The following is a 23,850-nucleotide window of genomic DNA, read 5'->3' on the forward strand; positions in this document are numbered from 1 at the left end:
ATTAATGAAGCCTTGCTGATGTTAAGGTTCTGTGCTGCTTTCTCTTTCAGTATGGCCGAATATGCCTTTGAAAGGGTCTGCTCAAAATTGATGTTGTAAATCTTCAACACCTTTTGGTCACACTTAAATGGCTAAACCAAATTGCCCAAGTCAGTTCGCAAATAATAGTGCCTGGCTAGCTATTGAACATCACGGCCTTCTTATTAGTGCATATTTATCTTATAACTTTCATGAAAATGGTAATTTCCGTTATACCCCTTAGTTAATTTGTGTCATTCAATTTTCTTATTAAAAAAAGGCTTGTTTATGTTTTTTGGGTTCATTTCTTTGAGCTTTTGCTTTAAGATTATAATGGTAGTGCATGCATATATAGTTCTGTTACAAAGTTTGTCTTCTCTTCTTCTAATACCTATTCTTATTAGTATACGGAAAACTATATGTTGTGGACCTCTTCTTCATTTAGTTACTTGGGCTGGGGGGACGGGTAGTACTCTGGAGACTGGAGACAAAATGCTTAAAGGCTATTCAATTCGTTGTTTTGGTTTTGGAATTGATTGTGAGAAAATTTAATTTCATCTAAACATGCCATTAGTAAATGTCAGGAACTAAAGTAAAAAGTTTTCTAGAGTTTGGAATCACAGTGATTGATGCTTACTATAATCCTTGATTAACTTAATTAAATGGATGTAACATTGTTGTGCGCTTTCTATAATCCTGTTAGAAATGATGCTTCTGTTTTCATTAATGTATGTTCCCCTTTCTCGGTTTAAATTGCGGGCTTCTATGAAAAAAAAAAAGCTGAAAATGCCACAAACGTTCCCTCGAAGGATTACTAGTACGAAAACAAAGCAGTATTTGTTGCAGATAGGGCTGTCACTGCTGCTAGAGTTGCTACTACTGTCACGATTGTATGTTATACCTGAGTGTATAGGGACAATTTTATTTGGGTTAATTGTTATTATTATGAGTTTAATTGTCATTATTAATAGTAATACTGATACTATTAGTAATTTTTTGAAAAAATAATTAGAATAATTTAAGGGAGAGAAATAAGTTTTTATTTTTTAAAAAAAGGTAAGCATTGAAAAGAATTTGTTGGATTTTTTTGTCGAAAACTTTTGGTGTTGATTACTAATTCACTTTAACTAAAAAAAAGTGTGTGCATTAGCAATTCTCTTTTTTTAATAACTAATTTTATAAATAAATGTATAAAAATTACAGGATTTGAATCTCCTATATATAGTCATTGGAATTTTTCACTTGGAGGGAGAAAGACCCCGAAACCTTCTTTGTAGAAAATTTCACATGACATGATTGGGAGGGATGAGTTTGGGGGAACAAGCAAGGGCATTTGCCCCTTCCTCCCTTGGGACTCTTTATATTGGGAAAAAATAAAATAAAGATTAAAAAAACTAATAAAGGAAAATATATAAGAAAAATATATTTTTGAGTTGATATTTACTTAATTTTTATAGTAGTAGATCACATCTCTTATTTTATACATAACATTAATAATAAATATTTTTAAATTTTATTATCTATTGAATAATCATTTATTAGAAGTTAGATGTTTAAATAATTGTGTAAAAAAAATTGTCCCCCTCCCACCTTGATACACTTTTGAATCTATTCCTCGCGATTGGATTGCACTTATCGGCGAATCAGTGAAAAAATGACATTTGACAAAGCTTACATGTAATGGTTACATGTTAAGGGAAAGTCAACATGAAGTTTGAATGATTATGAAGCAAGTGTTATGTGAAAAAATACATAATATTTGAAGAAATACGTAATTATGGCAATCAAATAAAATAATAGGATGATTATTTTAGTTTTATTAGGTTTGCAAATGAAGTCATTTAACTGTTTGTTTTTTTTAAGACCTTCAATCTTATATTTTAGAGTCGTGCATTCTTCAGTTGAGTTCTTCAGTTTTGGCAAAGTTTTTGCACATTTTGGTATTGTCAATATCTCGATTGTAAGAACTTGTTCAATTATGCAGGTCCAACTGTTATTATGTGGAGTATGTTGGTGTAATGAAGGTGTTTGCTCCTTGGATAGTCCATCCCTTCCGTTTCTGAAACTTTATTTTCAATTTCATTATTTCTTGCTAATGTTTTAGTTCTCACCTGATTTTGGTAATCGACCAACTGCTCCCTTTGCATATATTTAGCGGCCCTTCGTTTAAGGTCATTTGTGTGTTGTGGCATGTTGTTTACAATGTCTATTAGCAATAGCGTCAGTCATAGGGTTGTAATCAAATGATGCATTACCACTGTCAGGTTGATAACTGTTATACATACTTGGTTTTTGCACTTAAATTACATAGTAGTTATCTTATTTCTTCTCTTTTAATGCTCTCTTTGATCCAAAAAGACGAGACTGACTCGCTAAGCAAGAGTAAGTGAAATTTGGCTTAGTAAGCTGGGCGCGCTGAGCGGTGCGCTTTCTGATCCTCTTCTAGGGTTTCCTAGCATGCTAAGTGAGTTACATGCCTTGCTTAGCGGATGTCACTCGCTAAGCGCATATGTCTTGCTTAGCGAGACACCAACTACTTGAACCTTCTTTTCTTTTGGCCTGAAACTGAAGTGATTTCAACATTAATTCACAAAATGAGAGTATCTACTATACGAAATCAAACTAAACATGAAAATATGTACAATTCATACAAAAAGAATCACAAACTAGAGGAAATATGTTAATTTTATGTAACTATTCAATACAAAAATTAGTCGTAAATAACGACTAACAATAGGATCCACTGATTGTAAACTGAATACCAAACTGAGATGCTAAGGATTCAAAATACTTTACTAGAGTTTGAAAGGAGTTGGGCAAACCAATGAAGAGCTTGGCCTTTCAATTAAGTGGGGAACACATGACACATAATTGCATCTTCAATTGTATACAAGCTCACCTGTGTCACATATGCATCAATGTGCTCGTCCAAAATGATAAAGCCATCATATACATCCAAGGTAAGGCTTTTCTAGTTTGTAGGCAAAATGACTTTCAAAATATTGGGAGCAAAAAGGTGTCGGTGTCGGTGGGGTGGTGGCAACAAACAACCTTTGTGTTTGTTGTTGGACACTAGTATTAGGGTTCACAAAATGAATCTGGCTCGTAATTAGGGCCAAAGTAGGCTCAACAAAAGCCAACCCAAATAGAAATAAGTCTTTTTTTTGGCCTAGTCCATTTTGCTCGACTGACCAAATGAACTCGAGTCGGGCTGACCCAATTAGTAATATATAACAAATTTTAAATAAAATATAGTAACTTATTAATATAATTTATAAATTAAAATTAAAATTTTTATTTTTTTAAAAGGTAAAACATATTCATTAAACATAAAATAAGTGTCCACAGGAAGTGACAACCTCAAAGCAATATTGTTAATCCGTGACTCGATGGGTTGGCACATACCAACTTGGCACAACCATTTTGCTAGCCCTAACTAGTATGATGTTATGATCCATCGTGCACATGGCTGACTAGCCATCAGGAGGACATAGAGTTGAAGGATTCATGCTTCTCAACTATGTATTCTCCTAATGGAGTGTTGAAATCTCTTGTATGTGTTGTCGGTGCATTTGTTGAAAGCTCTACTCGTTCTTTGTGTTCTTTCTTGTCCAAGTGTAACCATTATTTATAAGGCTGTAGGATAAGTTTGACATAAGCCCTACAATGGGTGCCTTCTGCATTGTTCATGTTGATTCTTATCTGAGTACATAATATATGAGGTAGTAGAATAAATTTTACTTAGGCCTCATAGTGGGCTTCAAAATGTTCTTGCTTAGGGGCAATAGGGTAACATTTTTCCCTTAATGATCTTGGCTCCAAAACTTCTTTCCTTAGTTCTCCCTTTTTTTTTCTCTCGAGGATAAATATTTGCAAAAGACACCCTATCGCTGAAGTAAGTTTTAAGCATAAAGTTATTACTATGGATAATAAATGAGAACCATCAATGGTTTTACCTCAAGAATCTCACACCTATTTATACATACCGTAACAAGACTTGGACTTATAAACTTTGTACGTGATTACCATTTTAGTTAATCCATTCTTAATCATGGTTATGCTATTAATGGTTTCCCAACTCCTCGTTAGTATGTCTTCATAATTTTGCTATATTGAGTTGGAAGGGTGTCTCAACCTTTTGGCTACCGGATAGGTATTCTGTTGGGCGAATACTGAGTCCCTAAAATAATCGTGACATGTTGAGCTCTCATATTTTTTAGTTAAGTGTCGAGTCCTTTGGCTGGCTGGATACCCATCTAGTATAAATATAATTTAATTTATGTATCAAAATTATTGTATATTTTTTTTTGCTTAAATATATTTTTGATCTATAATTAATACTCAAATTTTGCATTTATCATCTTATAATTTTTTTTACATTAGTACCTTATAATTTTTTTTTTCATTCTTGATATTTGCTTTAGTTTATGATAAATTAACAAATTTTATTTTACTCATTGATAAATTAATGAATTTTATTTTAGTCCTAACTAATTTCAAGTGATTTTTTTTTCGATGAGTAAACACAAAATTTATTAATTCATCAGAAATTAAAACAAACTATTAATGAACAAATACAAAATCATTATTTTATTAGAATTCAATGTAAAACAAAAATTTATTAATAAAAAATACAGAAATTAAATATATATTAAAAAAACATATTTAAGTCTATTTTATCAAATGATTATATATTTATAAAAATTATTATAATGCTAAAAGAGTTTATCATTAAGATTCCAACCTAACTTTCCTCTCAAAAGATAGAGTAAGAAACAAACAACATAGATTATACCAAGAATATGATAGTTATCTTATTCTTTCTTCTCATATCTTACTCACCAAAGTGCCTTAATAAAATGACTAATGATATATGTTATTTTATTCAATATATAAAAAACAATAAAATAAAGCACAAAAATAAAATTAGTATTATACTTATTTAACTCATGTTTTTTTAGGACTATAAATTTTTGCTTCTCTTATGATCCAAACTTCCAATCAAATAAATAAATATTTTTTACCTTTTTTTTCAATTTTTATTTTTTATTTCTCATACCAAATAATCTAAGAATGCATTAATTTTCCATCAGTTATTTTTTACAGTACTTTATTTTCGTTTTCGTTGTAGAATGCAAATTGGGTTTGTTACGTGTTTTTTTTTTCTTCAGTATTCAAGTAATTAGCAAATAAAAATCAAAATCCTCAAATAGAGTCAGAAACTCCATAAATAATAAATATAGATTACTTAAGATTTGAATTTTTATTCAAAATATTCAACAGTATTTATTGGATTTTTTATTAAACAAATATAAATGTATTCAAAATATTTATTTGTAAAAAAGGAATTGAATTTTTATTTAACAGTTGAATTGGCCGGTGAAGCAAAAAAATTGTGAGTCTATTTTCATTTTCAATAATAATCTTGTGCTGGCATCTCGTAACCGTATAGTAGTGGAAGATATTTTAGGGAAAAGTGAGAAAATGGAGACATAAAATTAATGAAAAAAAAAATACAGCTACAAGTTACTATAGAAAATGAAAAATTAAAGAAAGAAAAGATGTTGACCACTCCACTAACAATGAAAGGAGATTCGAACGGCCCATACGCGTTATGGATAAAGGTATCATCCCCCAACCACGTGATCAGCTCCTCCTTATAGTCAGTTTTTTGTTTTTTGGTCAACAGAATTCTAATAGTCAGTTTGAATATAGAGAACCCGTGGCCCACAACGAAAAAAGCCCAATAAAAAAAAATAGTTATATAAAGAACCCTTCCCCTGCGCCGTAACCCCGAACAGAGTGAAAAGAAGGGTTTGTAAGAGAAAGAAAAAAGAGGCGCAAGATGAGTGGTAGGGTTTCTGGGAAGGTGAAGTGGTTCAACGATCAGAAGGGGTTTGGATTCATAACCCCTGACGATGGCAGCGAGGAACTCTTCGTTCACCAATCTCAGATCAAATCTGACGGTTTCCGAAGCCTAGCTGAAGGAGAGTCCGTTGAGTTCGCTATTGAATCTGAATCTGACGGACGCGCCAAGGCTGTTGATGTCACTGGCCCCGACGGCGCCAGCGTCCAGGGAACCAGACGCGGCGGTGATGGTGGCCGAAGCTATGGCGGGGGACGAGGAGGTGGTGGAGGTGGATATGGCGGTGGCGGCGGCTACGGTGGTGGCGGTGGCTATGGTGGAGGCGGTGGCTACGGTGGTGGCGGGCGAGGCGGTGGTGGCGGGGCTTGCTACAACTGCGGTGAATCGGGACATCTGGCTAGGGACTGCAGCCAAGGAGGCGGTGGAGACAGGTACGGCGGAGGCGGTGGTGGTGGTGGCAGGTATGGAGGCGGCGGTGGCGGGAGGTACGGTGGTGGTGGAGGAGGTGGTGGCGGCGGAGGAAGCTGCTACAGCTGTGGAGAGTCTGGGCATTTCGCCAGAGATTGCCCATCAAGTGCTCGTTGAAATTACTGTTATGGTGGTTTATGTTATGCGGATTGTTTTAAGTTTTTACTTTAACATGTTGTAGGGATTTTAATGGTTTCTGTCAAAGCTGTGGCTTCTTATAAGTAGATGCGTGAGATTTTTCTTTTTTTTGGTTATTTAAATGAAAGTTTCTGTGTTATCGTTACAATCTGCAAACAAAATCTGTTTGGACCTACATTTTGCTATAATGAATTGGATGATTGTTATCAGTTTCTGTGGTAATTTGTTTTAAATATTGAATGGCATAATTAGGGTTCAAGTGTGATTTTTGATGCGGTATACCTTGCTCTTCTTGAGTTGTGGTGTTTTTAATTTTTTATATTAGAATTTATTAATTGGTTAGAACCGTCCATCCTTGTGACTATAGGTTATATCACTGTCATTATACATCTCTGTTTACAAGAAATGCACAAACCCCCAAGTAAATCATGACTGAATTTTCTGCGTGCAGGGGCTGCAGCAACAGCACTCTTCCAATCTAATCAATTTTTTACAGCATTTTCCAAGCGTGCAAATCTATAAAATATTTGAATGGATTTTTGTAATGGTGATTTGCCCAAAATTACGTTGGATGCTTGGGGCATTACGTTTTTGTTTGTCCTTCGAATTTTAATGGCTTATTAGACCCTCGCAATCAGAGTGTTCATTAGTTGTATGAAATGTCATTATTTTTTTATTTAAAAATAGTTTAGCATATATTTGGATGGATGTTAAAGAATAAAACAGTAGATCGAAATATAGAAAGTAGAATGATTTGGAATGGTATGGGATTAAAATTGTTATTACTAGAGACTACAAGCTTCCAATAAGGGATCATTGGCACTCCTAGCAATATTGAAAGACTTTCATTCTTGTTGACCTCACGGTAGAGCTGAAAATTTGAAACAGAATAGTGTTTGGGAATTCTGTAAGAACTATTGGCACATTGAAGGGCCATTGCAAGTTGTAACCTAATTGGATATTCGTTCCCCAATGCACCGGATGTGTGGAGAATCTGAATTTGTTCCACAATCCACCACCGGATGTGGAGAATCTGAATGGGTACTCTTTTTAGTCTTTCACAATGCACCTAAGCTGGAGAAGCTCATTATTCCTCCAAGGATAAACTGTGGGTTAAGGTCTTACACAGGAAGTATGACTATGGTAAACACATTATTCCTCAAATGAACGGGGTGACAAATGCCTCTACTTGATGGAGAGGCATCTCTGCACTGTGGAGCAAATTCGAAGCCTTCATTACGTGGAGTATTGGGAATAGGGCTACTATGAGGTTTTGGATTGATGAATGGCTCCTAAATCAAGAAGGTGTTTTGTTGAATCACGCTATTAGTTTATATCTAAAGAGGAGTCATTGTGGAAGATCATTTACGTGGCCTTTGAGAATGGTGAATGGGACGTCCAGAACATCTCTAACTCCCTGGCTTCTCATATCTTTTGCAGGATCATGGCAACTATCCCTCCAAGATTAACACATGGGGATGACACCATTGCTTAGTCGCATTCTCCAAATGGGAGATTTTCCTTATCTTTTGCCTAACATTTAGATCATTCTATTTAGGATACCTCAATGAAGATTTAGGGAGTGACACTCTCACTTTTCTCATTCTCTCATCTATATATTCTCAATATTCTTTCTTTTTCCTACTTGGGGATGCATTTCACACATTATTCTTACCACTAATCAAAACAATTTTTTTAATAATCTCAAATTACTTTTTTATTTTATTTTTATCTATCACTTTTTCTCTCTCTCTAAATTAAATTTCAATATTTTTTTGAAATTATCAACATAAAAATAACAATATATTGCAATTTAATTTCTTTTACTATAACTACAATATATTCTCTATGCTCAATTTTATTTATTTATTGTGCATTTTGATTGAAAAGAAAAAAAAAACATTTTTGTGTGTGTAATTCACATGTAAAATATTAGTTATTATAAAATAAATTAGTTTTATTATAAATGACATTTTATAATTAAATAGCATTGAAATAAAGCTCTATATTATTAGTGTATTCTAACCAATGATTGCTGTTGAATTGTAATATATTCTTCTGCTTCATTTTATTATTTTTGTATAATACAGTTCTATTTTGCTATCATTTTTTAATTATATATATATATATATATATTATTTTTTTACTTTTGGTTTCAGTTTTTTTTTTTAAATTTAGATAATTATAATTAATACTTAAATTTATGTATTTTACCTATATATTAGATCAACATAATCATTAATTTGTTAGGTCATCCTGTCAAAAAATTCAAAACACGTTGACGGCAAGACCCAAATTTTGGCTCAAGAACAAGAAATAGAATATCCCTTTTAAATCAGGCTACCATAGTAACACTCTCTATATTGATTCAAGCATACTTTTGAAACAATAATTTTATTCAAAAATAAGAATTATTGTGTTTCACAGTAGATAAATAAATAAATTATTAACTAGGTCCCATTTAGAATACTAGCCTGCATCGTGGATTAGGTTCATGAAATCTTAGCTTGAAGCCACCCAAAGTTATCAATTCACATAGGCTATGAATCTTATTGTATGCGGGCGTGTTGCGCCCCAGTTCATCTTTATAAGTGTTCTAAACCCGGTCACCATTCTTTCCGTTTCCTGTCCACCTTACTCTAATCTTTAAAACAATGTTTGTCTTACATATTAAAAATTTTATTTTCAACAATATGAATACGACAATGTAATATTTTCATGTTTAAAGTTTTAAATAAGGTACTACTGGTTATCTTTCGTTCTCAAAAAAGTGGTTACAACATGATTTAACGCAGTATTATACCTTAAAGCAAAACAAACGCTCTCTAAAACGTGAAAGGGAGTGGGTTGAATTGATGGCAAATTTTGCTCTCCTTTTATTCTTAGTTTCTAACCCGAAAGCTTTATTTTAGATATAGACTAATTTTTTATTATAAATATTTTCAAATTGGATAAAACTCCTATGGATGGGAAAATTTTGTACAAATATTTAACACATATGTACTCAAGACTTAAAATTTAAGATCACATTAGAATCATTCCGCACTTGTTGATCCACATAGTTGATGGTTGGAAATTTTTATTTGAAATATTTTTAAATAACAATTTTTTTTAAAAGAAAAACGTGATAGAAAAAAAAAATTAACAAGAAGAAAAAGACAAAATTGCTACTATTATTATTATCTTGGATTGAATAGGAAATGAATAAATGAAAAATGTATAAAATATAAGACCTATATCCGTAATGTCTTAAAGGTTTTGAATGAAGATGTAGTTTTTCAATTCTCTTTATAATTTTGATCGTTAGCTCATCAATTATACTATAGACAATACTCTTTTTGAAAAATACTATAGATAATAATAATTTCCACTCTTCTTTCTTTATGCATGCCAGATGAATTCGTATAATTCCGTTTCCTACCAAATATCAAAATTCTTACACTATATGACACTACGTTATAATTAATCTCTTTGATTTTTTTTTTCTATGGTACATTGTCTAATTGGAGTTGATAACATACCCCAAAAGAATACAATTGATAATGGGAAAAACACTTTAAAAAGTGAGAATTATCACACTATATAGGAAAAATAAACCGTAGATTGATTCTGAAATTATCTATAAGTTTTTTTTTTCAAGGTGAACCCATTTATAAAATTGAAAGTTTGAGTCAGCTCTAAAGGTGTACTATTAATTTAATTTAAATAATCTCCTAAAAAAATTATTTAAATCAGAAAAACAAGACTTGCAAAATTATTAAAACTAGATTTTTTTTATATTAAAAATACAAAATTATGTGTACAACTCATTAAATAAGAAACAAGATTCACAAAAGTTTTATAATTTTTAATATATTTCATTTAATAGTAAAAATTATATTTAAAAACAGGAAAAATATATATTAAAAAGTATTTTATTTTTCTTTCTTATTATCCTAATTATGAAAACATTCAATTTCATATCTGAAAAGTATATCTGACCTATACAGGACTTGTTTACTTTTTTTTTCCATTTTTATAAATAGTTACCAAATTTTAATCTTCTTTTCATTTTTTTGTGATTATTAAATATTTGTATAAAAATAATAAAAGCAATAATAATAATAATATTATATTCACAGTACTTCTCTATAAATGTTAAAAAAAAAGGAAAACGTAAAATTGAACAAGCCAACAAGGTGCTATTTCTGTGATTAGATGTTGTTGTTCATGATTTGAATTTTTAATAAGTTTTATGAAGTTTTTATTTCTGTCTACTCTTGCTTTGAATAATTTTTCGACTTCCCATCATGATAGTATATAATGTGTTGATTTAATTTTCTTTTTTCACTTTAGCGCTTCTCATATTCATTGGCATATTCACAAATCATTGAAGCCTGCCTGGGTAGTAGAGAGGAAGAGATTCTCTGTGTCAAATTTGCAAGCTTGATACGTTGGCGTTCAATCTATGCAAAAGGTTTCGAGTTCCAAGAAGAATGAATAGCTCGCTCGCGTTACTCTTGTCTTATTTCATTCAATGAAAAGTAGATAAAGTGGATAACTTTTCTTTTAAGAGGAAAGGTAACATTCACATTCACAATGATCAATGAATGAAAGAAAGAAAATATGATAAAATGAAAGAAACTAAAACGAATAAACGAGCATGTCTCCAAAGTTGACAGCACGCATCATTGATCTTCTTCTGTCTGGGAAAGAAAAGGAGAGCCAGTTAAACCAATTAGAGAAGATGACCTTTAACTGAAAAGTTGATGAGCTTTTATTATGGTTCTAACTTATTGTTCTACTAGTTTCGTTCTTTGCCGGGTTTTGCATGTCTGTTATATTATTAGTATAAATAAAAAAGCTGCATGTGATCTCAGAACTCGAATGAAAGGTCTGTTTACTTTAGATAGATTATAGATCGCATTGTCACTGTTTAATTTATTCCACTAGATAAAGATAATTATTAGATTCCCAACCCAACTCGATCTCTGCATATATATGTTACATTACATGAATACATGTATCATGTAATGTGTAGTGTCAATTACAACAGTCTGAAGCAGCCTTATTTTTTTTGGCAAAGTTGTTCAATATGTACGTTTAACAGCAGATGTATATGCTATTGCTTGCTTTTGTTATTTGATTGTGTTGGTTTTGTTTGATTTGGCATCAACTCAGCTCTCTGCGGCTCATTGAAAAAGAGACTGGGAAACAAGGTGGAAAGGAAAAGATGCTCTGGATTCTGGAACTATAGTTCTCCTGTCTAAGCTCAACTTTATATCTTTATTTCATCCTAATAATTTTCAAGCCTGCTCACTCATTGTTGTACAAGAAAAAAGGGAGCTGGTTCATTTCCGAGGACATGGAACATGAGGGCTTCCTTTTGCTTTTGTCACTTCAATTTTGGAAACTTTTCGATCAGTCTAGCAAAATTCAGATTTTAACAACCACAAAAGTATTGTGCTTGAACTTTATTACGTGATGGCTTATAAGTTAGGTGTCTATTTGGATCAACTTTTGGTAAAATGGTTTTGAACAAATTGATTATGTGAAATTAATTTTGATTAAAATTGAAGTAATGTAATGTAATTTATATTTAGATGTTTTTATTATAAAATTAATTTAAGAGTAAAATTCAACGAAAAAAATTATTCAAAGTTATTTAAACTAAAAATTAATTATATACCCAAAATCAATTTTAAAACTTTTACATATGAAACTAATTAATCATGAAAAAATGGATTTTGCCTAAAAATAAATTCTCTAAAGCAAACTAAATCCACACTAAATCTTATTTGTTGCTATATAAATTTGTGTCTTTGTTTTTTTCTCTCCAATATTCTACTCGTAATTATCCTAAAAAAGTTACTTTGATTGGATAACACATAATTGATTAGGAGTGTGTACGGGTAAGAGTCACCTATGAATCCTACTTGATCAACCCGTTTGAGTTGGGTCATTTATATATTTGAGTTAAAATCGAATCTGATCAAAATCGTTTATTTATGGGTTGAGTCATGAGTTTAAATTTATAAATCCAATTAAATCCAGACTGAACCTATCTAAACCAATCAAATTTTGTAAAGTTGTTTGGTTTGACTTTAAATACGGTTAATATTGGGACTCCAAATGTTAAAATCGCAAGTGCTGAAACTACTACTGTTGGAATTTCTTAATGTATTATTTTTAGGTATGTTGTTTGTTTAATCTTTTTTATATTTATTTTTTCTACTATATTTATAATATTAATAGATTATATTTTGTTCATTTATTTCAACAAATCTGAATACAATAAATCTGATTGCAACAAAACTTATTGTTAGAAATTAGTTTGTAATAAATAATTGTGATTTATACTATTATAATAAATCTTATTGAAAAATATTTTATTTTAATTTTTATTAGTCTATTTTAGAATATTATATTGATGATATTAAATGAATCAATTTTATTACTTTACATTTGATCAATTGTGTTAATTGTATTGGATATTTGGATGAATAATGATATAAAATAATTCTAAATAAAAAAGATCAAATTTTAATGCATAATCCACCTAACCAAACTATTCATGAATAAGTTGGGTTAGGTTAAGTTTCAAATAAAAATATGAAAAATTAAATCAAACTAAATTGATTAAATTTGATTGAATTGGATCCTAAATTTAACCAAAATCAATCAAAATCAAGTCCCCAACACCCCTATAATTGATTGTACCCTACAAAACTCATGATAAACACATTAGAACATCTTCATTATAAAAAATTAATTGAATTTTTCACACTATGAATCTGTTCCAGACAAATTGTCACATTAGAAGTAATTATTTGTCACATCATCTTCATTATAAAAAATTAATTGAATTTTTCACACTATGAATCTATTCCAGGCAAATTGTCAGCCGTTGGCAAAATTTATGATTAAGTTGTTGATGAAAATGAAATGAAGTATTATTAGTTATCTTGATGTAAATGCTTTAATATAAAATGTATATGGAGTAAAGTTGGATTAAATATATTCTATTCTAATGAATACCATTTCTCTTTCCTTCCAATTTGAAATATTAGATTGAACGCACTCATTTATTGTTCAATAAACTACTTCTCATTCTCATAATTTCTCAAATAACGAACTAAATATCTTATTTTATCATGAAATATTTAAATAATGACAAACATTTATTTAATTTTTTTATATTACTATATTTCATTGTGTTAATCAAAACTGGAATTTCTTTTTGTTAATCATTAATGTCATCGAAATGAAAGTAATGGTTATTGAGATAAATTATCAATTTTATTATAAGAATAATATTAACAACATTTATAATTACTAAATCTAAGTTTTATCTTAATGTGTGTAATCTACTATCATCGTCTGCTGTTTGTGAAAATGCTCTAGTTAGCACACTATATATGGGTAAAAGTTGTGCAAGTAGACTAGTGCATAATGATTGCGATGGCGGAATGTAGCTAATGAAAAGCTGTTTGCAAAATGCTTGAGCTGGGTATTGAAACTTTTTTATTTCATCTGTGGACGTTATTCACATCTTTTATTTATCTCTAATCATTTTCAAGAGCCGTGTCCATGCACCTTTACTTTACCAGGCCTGGATGTATAGGAAAAAAGTAGATGAGTTTTATTATTCGTTTTGCATTTTCGAGGACACTGAGCATTGGCTTTAACTGTCAGTTTGTCAGTTAATTTTGTAAACATTTTATTCTAGCGAAATTATGATTTTCCTAAAATGACTTTAATTTCACATTTTGGTTGATAGAATCTGCTTCTGCATCTGTTTCTTTAGATGGGTAGAATTTCTTGTTTTCATTCTACATGAACAGGCTTTTTTAGATATTCTCTCTTGTAACTTGGTTTTCTCGCGTCTGACTTATGTTGGCATTTGCAAAGCTTAGTTCTTTAGCATGGTATGTGGATTATCCGTACCAGTGACATATATGTCTTGGATTTTCGCTTACAAAATTCAACGAATCAAAGAGTTTCATATGACATGCATGTATATTAAACTTATTATATTATTGCAGTAGTATCGTATAATTATTTAAATTGATTTCCAACTATATTCTAGTTCTTTTAATAAGAATATTTTTTATTATAAAAACAATTATTTTGTCATTGTAAATAATTTGTATAATTACTTTGTTTTTGAGAAATGTATATTTCTTAAAAGAGAAAAATATTATAAGCTTAGTAGCTATAAGAATGTAAAGATGACCGAATAATAAATATGTTGAATTAATTGGTCTAAAACCAAACAAACTTTGTGCAAATTCATCATAAACCTTATCGTTTTATTTTCTTTTTTCTTCTTATGATACCTGACCATGACAAAGTGCTCAAAACTACCTTAAGGCTATAAAGAGAAAGATAATTGAAGAATACATTATATGTTTAATTATGACACGGCCAATACATTACAAATTTATCATTCTCAACGTAACAATGACATGTATTGCACCGTTAATAATTTCACCAAAGAGCCTAGGGTGCGGCTTCATAGATGGGTCTCAATTTGAACTTTAAAGAGTGCAATCCTTAGTGTGCATGATGAGGGTGGTGAAGTGGCGAAGGCGCGGTGGCGTTGAGCTGATGCGGCGGCATAGGTGGTAGAAGCGGTGGAGGGCATTGGTAACACTTTGTGAAGAGTCCAAATGTGTCAATCTGGCGTATGAAGTTCACCATGCTGGCCCACCCTCCAAATCCAAATCCTACGACTAGGACCCACACCACCACAAAAGTGTTGATAATAAAGGTTCCCACCCATCTTCCAACAAATTTGGGAGGTTGTTCCACTGCATTCTGCATAACGCCACGTTCAAAAATTAATCCATCAATACTACTATACAAATACATTAATATTCTCTTGTGTACTCCAATATTTATGCATTTGTCATTACGTTATATGAATTTTGGTTAATTAAAAAATGTAGATCATATCGATAAAGCTAGAATATAAGAAAATGATTGGTTATGGAGAAAATCCCGGGTTTGGTCCGCTAGACGGTGACCATACGCTAACTCTTCACAATCATAATTTTCCTTTCCTCATATCCGTATTCTTCTTTGTGGTTGGTTTTAGACACAGTAAAAGCAAATAGTAAGCAATAATATTTATGGGAGCAAATTACTTAGAACAAACAATGAATGGAATAAATTCTAATACTGCTAGCTGTGCAGTGCTGCTAAGTCAAACTATTTGGTTCCGACAGTGATGTTTCATAGATTGGATGACCCACAATAACAACTTTTTTTATTTGTCCTTCTTAAGTTTACTTAAAATAAATTTTGTTTTTCTTGCTTGGTTTAACTTTCTCTTTTGCTGCTCAACAAGTAATAAATGAAGCGTACGAATGAACGAATTTAAGTATAGTAGTACAATATTGTAGCCTAGTAGCTAGGAGGGATGTTAATAAAGTAGTCCATGAGGTACAAAGGACAATATTTATACAAAATAAGTATTGATGTTTACTAAGTATATTGAAGGAATAAATTAGACAGTGTAATATATATAATGAAGGAAGAAATGAATGATGCGATATATATAATACCTGTCTGGAAGAGGGTGATCTGAAGGTGAAGATGTGGGCGAGGGCGGGGATGATGTAAACGGTGAAGCTGACAAGGAGAGAGCCAACGGTGGAGTTGATGGGACCAAAGAAGGGGAATATGATGGCCAAGAACCATATGGGGATCACCACTGGTAATCTCACCAATGCACGCTTGCATAGGCTCTTGCACTCGTGCATCCCTATTGCTTTCTCCCACACGAAGTATAATGGGGTGCATGCAAACCCGAATGTTATAAACTGCAATTCCATCCCAATATTAGTTAATTTAATCATTCAATGGAGTATATATATTAACTGCATGCAAGCATGCATATTATTAATCGTAATGTAATAATTGTATATATAGCATATATATATGCTTGCTTGCCTGGTGGATGAGCATTAAAATGACAGCCATGTCACGGAAGGGTGATTTTGGAAGGAGAGCAAAAGCATTGGAGTGATTTAGAAGCATGTCTCCAAATGCCCAATACACTGCTGCTGCCGATGGAAGCGTCAGTGTCAGCACATACAGGGTTGCCAGTAAGTATAAGGCCTTGAACTTTTGAGGCTTCCACATCGCGTGCATTATCTCCCTGGTGTTACCAGTACAATTCTCATTAATATATTTGTCTCATTACTAGCTAGCCAACTTCATTTCTCTCAAAATTAACTAATTAATTAGCAGCATATCACCACAATAAGGTTAAATTATATAAATTTAGTTCTTATTTTCATGACTTCATAAATTATGGTCTTCTTGATTTTATCTTTAACTAAATCGTATTTATTCTCTTCATTCATTTTTGTGTGAGACAAAAATTAAGAAATATATGAATGTTTCGATTTTTGTGATATTTGTTAACTAAGTTCCTATTATACCCCTTATATCTTGTATTACTTCATTCCTTCTAATGGTTGAAAAATACTACATGCTTTGTTACAATTAAATTGAAATGAAAAGAATTTACTAAAATGCCAATCACATAAATACGAAGGAAGAATTCTTCATATAACGAATAAAGGCGCTGATAAAGATACCATTTTTCCTAAGGTAAAAAAGAGAGGGGAATATTTTGTTGGCGGAAGGTTTGATTTTGCTGAGTTGTGAGAAGAGACCCGAAATCACTGAGGAAAGCTGGATCTATCAGGGAGGGTCCCTCTCATGATAAAAAGCAATAAAGCATAGAAACATTTTAGAGAAAGAGTCTTGGCTTTCTCCAACCTAAAAAGAAACTCAAAGATAACAAAGAAACGGGGCACTTTTTTTTGCCTCCCACGCCTATCAAGGGTATTTTGGGGGTGGGCACTACCATTATCAATTAGCAATGCAAGATATTTCCTGTTCTGTTTTTTCAGAAAGAAAACAATGTAAAGCACACTATTTTTTTCCCACACTTTTCTTCACAGCAAACTTGTGTACACAATAAAAATAATTTTTAATTTGTATTTCAATGTATACTTTTTTTATTTTATTATAGAAAATAATAATTTAAACACCAAATGTAAATATATATGTGGAGATCATAATAACTTTTAAGTTATTTACACTTAATAATTATCCTAGTCCCAGCATATATTACTACAATTGAACTTAATAATTGGGAGTCAACTTTAACTTCTGTAGACATAATCTGAATATAAATCTAATTAATAACCTATCTTAAATTCTTCTTTTCTCTATTATTTTTATGAGTTGTTTCTGTATTATTATTTGAGAATATAAAAAAAACATTTGTGTAAAGTTTGAATTTGGTCCAAAATTATCCTGGTTCCAACATATAGATATCCAAACCAAACACAAATGTTTTTTTTTTTATACTCTCAGATAATAATAGAAAAAATGTTGATAAAAAATAATATATATATTTTTAAAACAAGTCATTAATTAGATCTATTTTCAGATTATGTCCTTAGAAGTCAAGGTTGAGTCACGTTAAGCCCAATTGTTGCATTGTTATTTCGCTTTCCCTTTTGGCATTATGTTAATTAGACACTAGCAACTAGTTATTCGTTCAAAGGCAAAGGCCAAGTGGAGAGAAATAAACATGGGCAAATTTGCGAAAACGTAAAAGACACGAATATATATCTGAGATTGTCTTACACAGTAACAGCATGTCCCCCGAATGTGTAGAGAATGTTTGTGGCCCCCGTAAAATATAGAACCAATTTGGTCGGACCCGAATGCTTAACTCCTTCCATCTAAGCATAATAACAATCGGAAAAGCATAGCATTACTACTAAATTAATTACAATTGCATATAATTAATAATTGAATATCAGTAATAATAATAATAATGTAGTAGTACGTATCTGTTTGTAAATTTATTATTGTTACCTGACCGTGAAGGAGAGAGGCAACTGTGAGATACCAAGCAGTGTAAGTGGTCATAAGGAGGCCCAAAAAGGACCAGATTCTGTAGTTGTGAAAGGAAGGAATAAAGACAGTGGTGGCACAGCAAGCTCCGAAGATGTAAGTCCAAGTCCTCTTGTCCAGGTTGTCATTTATGTAATATATGTTGCTGAACAACATTAAAACAAAATTCACACTCACACCCCAATGAATTGTTTCAGCAGGTAAGGTTATTATGGGACATGCATGTGATGTTGGTTCCTTGTCTTAATTTAGATAAAATATACTACTACTATATTACTTTAATAAAGAATTTACCTATTTAGCAATAAGTTATAATTATAACTAATAAATAAACAATGAAGAAAGAGTTAAAGGAAAGGTCAGAGGACCCAGATTAAGTTGGAGTAGGTACCTTGCACAAGCTATCAATTGTATAACAGATCCAAACAGAAGAAATGTGCAGTTAAAGGCCAAACCCACGTTTCTCCAGTGCTTCCCGAGGAGTCCATCAAGAACTTCAAACCACTGCATAATTTATTTATTTATTTGAATAAAACGACAACCAAAGTTAAAATTTAATTACTTTGAACGTATGTTAGCTAATTAAATTATCTTAATGTTGGTGAGTTGAACCTGGATGACATGGTTTCTGAAGTTAACTTTTTCTCTCTCTTTTCTTGTTCTGTATTCAACGTAGAGAATGCTAATGAGGTAAGCTGTCCAACTTCCGAGTAAACCATAGAAGATTTGGAAAAGTATGCCAGAAAGCATTCCCAGTTGGGAGAATGAGTATGGCAACGTAAGCAGCACTTGGGCCACCTGACATGTTAAGGACATAACATAAACATGATTCCAACAAAACCATATATAATAACAGTAACAACATATAAACAAATTAAAGAAGCTTATAATGTTGGATACTCGATCTATGAAATTGAACAAAAGATATTCAGCTATATATGTTCTTAAAACCAACCTGGTTGGAAGCACAGCTAAACCAAGCATCATAAACAGAACCTCCATGCCACAACAAGCTTGATAGCTTGGTTTTTACGTCCTTGGGCTTCCCTTCAGTTTCCATTTCCACGTAGTTCCCTGCTATGACCGTTTCCACCACCTTATCCGATGCCATTTTTTGTTGTCTAACTAGGTTGGACCACTTTCAGTTTCTTTTCAGTCTTTCAAGTCTCAAACTAACTCCTATTAATGACTCTAACTCCTTTATATGGTGACTTGTTATGTTTTTCTTTCTAGTGATGGGGGAGTTTCAGGCATTGAATAATAATACTAGGTGTTGGGTGATTGAGGTTGGAAAATGGATGGAGAGAAGTGTTGAAGTGGTGGTGTATATATACAGGACAGGACACAAAAGGGTTCTCGAAGGTTGAGAAAGAGAGAGACTGTGTATGAAAGGTATTGTAGAGAGCGGTTTTGGGAAGCGAGTGAATCCACTTTTTGAAGAACTAAAAGTAAAAACTCCCGAGGAGGTGCTTTGACGAAAAATCCCTTGGTTCTGGAGTCCTTTTCTGTAATTACAAGTTTAGTTTTGTTATTTACCTTAATGCTCACGTCTTTGTTTTGGTTTGGGCCATGAGTCCTGAACAAAGTTCATTTAAATATGAGTAAATTGCTCTGAAATGACATATTTTACTATCTACTTAGGAAGCGTGATGGCTTGTCCGCACGAGCGGGCCTCTCGCTTCCCGAGCTAATGATAATTGCAAAAATTCCTCTACCCAACTTCAATTTGCCATTTTGTAATTATTTTTCAATATAAGATAGTGCTCAATCAACACTATAGCTAATTAGTTATAGTGTTATACATTCGATTTTAATTTTACTCCAATGTTCATGAATCAAAGTACGTTTGACCCTTTATTTTGAATGGTCTTACATTGGCCAAAGTTGAATGGTTTTATAGCAGGCGCAAAAGAAATTGCAACCAACCTTGTTCACACCTTTGGTTAGTCCTAAAATGATAGTAGTTTTAGCGCACATGTTTATCCCTTTGGTTATGGTGTTGGAATGTGGAAAATATACTAAGGGCTAACACGCCGTAGCAAAAGCGAGTCTGTTCGAGAACAAGGTCAATTTTGGAGAGGACAAAAGGATGAAAAAAGAAATAAGCAAGGGAAGAAGTGTAGGAAATAATAACATACTAGACCACATGATTGCAGCCAAACGGGCGTGGTCGCTTTGCAAGTCGAAGAAAGCTGCTTTTATCACATGGCCAACTATTTGTAGACTCGAGAATCCCTTCCACAAAATTCCATGCTCAAACTCCAATTAAAACATATAATTCCACATGCAATTTATTTGCTTACATTTGCATTTGCATAATAAATAATATAATGGCATAGGGGATTGATACGGGATAAATACATAGACAAAACATTGATAGAACTGTTAGATCATGTGCCCTTGCCAAGCTGCACCTCTAAATTGTTAATATTTATTTTGATTTTCTTTGGTACTCTAATATTCTCTAGTGTCTCCTTGAAAGAAAGAAAGAAAAAAAATTATATATATATATATATATATATATATATATATATATATATATATATATATATATTCTGTGTATGATATCTTAATCCTATAGATTCTCTCTGTTTTTTACCCTCCTCCAAAAGATGGAATTTCTTATTCTAATTGCTATCATTAAGATTTTCTTATTCTTTTTTAGTACAGTATCACTTTTTACCTTCAAGTAAAACAAACAAATAAAGCCAACCCTTTCTTCAGTTCTGTCATATATTTATTCAACAGTTTAGAACCTTTAAAAACAAGATAGAAATACATTATATTTCATTGGTAGGTAAAATGGCTCCTTTCCTTCACCCCTCATTTTCATTGTCATGAAATTTTCTGACAGTGGTCCAAATAGTGCAGGAAAAAGTTACCAGCCTTCATATTTGTCTTTTTTAAAAATTTGAAATGAGTTGGCTATAGAGCTCACTGATTATTCTTCTTCCGCACATGATGATAAACCATGATGAGTTTGTCTTTTTTATGAATTAAGATAAGAATATCATTTACCTAGTGGTGCTGCTGATCATACTAAGGGGAGAAATTAAAATAAAAAGGAAAGCATGCATGAGTTGAGGGTCCAAAAAGCGCAAGGTTTTGGGGGCAGCAAAACATATTCATGAAGAATGTTGGAAGCCCACATTCCACTCCATGTTAAGTCACACTTTCAAGTCACTGGGACCAGAAACATTCCCTATTACTTGTGTCTCCTTGACCAACTTCATTCTATTACCTACCTTCTAGCTTGTTCAAATATATTCTTATTAGCATAATCAGCACCTTTGCACTCCATTGATTAGTAGTATCAGCTCTTGATGGTAGTATTAAATTACCCATGCGGGGAAATGTCCTCGTTATGTTGTTTCCAATTAACATTTCTACTGACCTTCATTGTCAGGTGAATTGGTGGTTAACGTGGGTATCTGCATAATTAGCACATTCAGTCTGTTCTGCACGTTTTGAAGCAATTTCGAAGCAAAATGATGTTTAGGAACAATTCCATTTTCTGATTCAATTATGATTCTTCTCTAGCCGTTTTCCAAGAATAGTGTTATTTGTTATGAAATTTTTGCTTCATGTTTACGTTACACCTGCCTCTTAACCTTAATGGGCCATATGACAAATAGGGGCATGTTTACTAGTGACATTTTGGGTCATTTTTGTTTGAAAAAAATCTGTCAAAGAGACTAAGCGGAAACAAATTAATTGATTGGTGATGATGTCTATTGATATAAATAGCAAATCAAGAGAGGGAATCATGAACAAATACAGTTTTTATTTTTAAGGTTGGATTAAATTAAGACCGGGCATGCTAGTTACAATTTTTGTTTTGTTGTTGTTGAATCTTATTACGGTCCACAATTATGATAGGGGACCATGGATGAAAAGTTACATTTTTTTATTTCAATGATAATGTTGAAACAGAAACAGAATTTCAAGTTCTAACAGAATGCTTGTATTTGTCGGAGTCAACAAACAACTAACGATATCTAGTATCTAGTATGCCTGCTAAAGTTGGTAGCATGCTATGCCATTTAGTGGTGAACTTGCCACATATTTTGGAAGTCATACCTATAGAAAGAGCAATCAAAAGCCATTGCTCAATTTGGTTAAAGTGTGGAAAGGAGTATATGCTGATGTTTAACCATTTAGTTTGCTTATATTAGAGTAGAACATGATCATACCATAATCATGTATCAAATCCACTCTCAATTTTAAGCATGGTGCTCTAGCTAGCGATATGAAGGGCTATGAAATCTGAAGCTATATTTAATTTATCTTAGAAAAGTAAACAAGAGAAAAATTGACCATAACATAAGAGTTAGTTACTTTTATATTTCCTTCTAGACATGATTATGTACTGCAATGATTATAACTCCTTATATGTAGATCAACACTGAATCCTTTTTGGCATCCATATCGCCTTTCATGTTGTGCTATTTTTGACGGTGGGTTTCCCTCACCAAGTGCTGATCATCAAAGATTGACGTTAGCACTTTTGGCTTTTGGAAGGCATGAGTCAGCAAAACCTGCATTGACTTGTGATTCAATTGCATAACGTGGTTGATTACTATTGCAGCATTAGTACTTGACTACTTGTTGATGCAATTGTGGTCAACCTTGTAGCAAAGATGCATGTCTATGTTAGCATATGCAATATAATTGGTGTGATGTAATATATCCACAAACACCATCATGCTAGCTCCTCTTTTTTGCATCCATGCTGGACCTGGGCCTCTCCTGTAAGTGTAACCAAAAGAATCCTATCATAAAACAGAACTTTTGCTTCACTTTAGTGCCTTCTTTTGCACTGTGTGAAGATCGAACAAATTGTCTTAGCAATTGATGCATGGCATCAGGCCTGGTCCTTGGATATTATTTCGTAATTAAATGTGTGCTTTTTAGTTTTTACCGCTGAATGAGAATAGTTTGAATAGTTTTACCGCGGAAACGATTGCGATGTATCCGTATTTCTATATGCCATTTATCCGCATTTTTATTTTGTTATCATATTTTTCATTAATAAAGAAAATAAAAATTTTAAATTTAATTTAAAAATATCAATTATAAAATCCCTTCTCATTTGAAATCACTTTTATACATAAATCAATTGAGTCGACAAAATATAAATTTACTCGCTAATATTTTAGTTATTAGTTTTTGTTTCATATTGTTTTTAACATTATGTATACCTTTTATAATTTTTTTAACTTTTGTTTTCTTTTTCTTTTGAAGTATTTAATTTTTTTATCTCTCTTACCGTCATATTGTTGATTACTAAATAATTAAAATTTGTTGAATTTAACAATAATTATTTTAAAATAATATTAAATTTTAAAATAATTTTAAGAGGTGAGATTATTGTATCTTATAAGTACCCTGGCCTAGTTTTCCTATCACGTACATGTTTTTTAATATATTTTAAT

General features: G+C 31.9%; 2 protein-coding genes across 2 annotated transcripts; one reads left to right on the forward strand and one right to left on the reverse strand.

Moving 5' to 3' along the window:
• Nucleotides 1–5,794: 5,794 nt before the first annotated feature.
• LOC114375619 (cold shock protein 2-like) lies at nt 5,795–6,712 on the forward strand. Its single transcript, XM_028333449.1, has one exon. It carries the CDS (start codon nt 5,864–5,866, stop codon nt 6,467–6,469), a length of 606 nt encoding a protein of 201 aa, XP_028189250.1. The 5' UTR covers nt 5,795–5,863; the 3' UTR covers nt 6,470–6,712.
• An 8,048-nt stretch (nt 6,713–14,760) lies between these two features.
• LOC114373970 (auxin transporter-like protein 5) lies at nt 14,761–19,829 on the reverse strand. The gene is made up of 8 exons (XM_028331548.1): nt 19,371–19,829; nt 19,028–19,213; nt 18,807–18,919; nt 18,377–18,560; nt 18,143–18,240; nt 16,427–16,634; nt 16,039–16,296; nt 14,761–15,289 (listed from the first exon to the last, which is right to left on the reverse strand). The coding sequence occupies exons 1-8, from the start codon at nt 19,524–19,526 to the stop codon at nt 15,026–15,028; spliced, it is 1,467 nt and encodes a 488-aa protein (XP_028187349.1). The 5' UTR covers nt 19,527–19,829; the 3' UTR covers nt 14,761–15,025.
• Nucleotides 19,830–23,850: the final 4,021 nt, after the last annotated feature.

Source organism: Glycine soja, chromosome 11 (assembly GCF_004193775.1).
Source record: "Glycine soja cultivar W05 chromosome 11, ASM419377v2, whole genome shotgun sequence".
NCBI lineage: Eukaryota > Viridiplantae > Streptophyta > Magnoliopsida > Fabales > Fabaceae > Glycine > Glycine soja.

Bases quoted from the DNA above. Each gene is read 5' to 3' on its own strand.
- LOC114375619 (XM_028333449.1), top strand. From the start codon at position 5,864: ATGAGTGGTAGGGTTTCTGGGAAGGTGAAGTGGTTCAACGATCAGAAG.
- LOC114373970 (XM_028331548.1), bottom strand. From the start codon at position 19,526: ATGGCATCGGATAAGGTGGTGGAAACGGTCATAGCAGGGAACTACGTG. The intron at 18,920-19,027 runs GTTCAACTCACC...TAAATTATGCAG, and splicing joins TCAGAAACCATGTCATCCAG to TGGTTTGAAGTTCTTGATGG. The intron at 16,297-16,426 runs GCAAGCAAGCAT...ATGGAATTGCAG, and splicing joins TTTTAATGCTCATCCACCAG to TTTATAACATTCGGGTTTGC.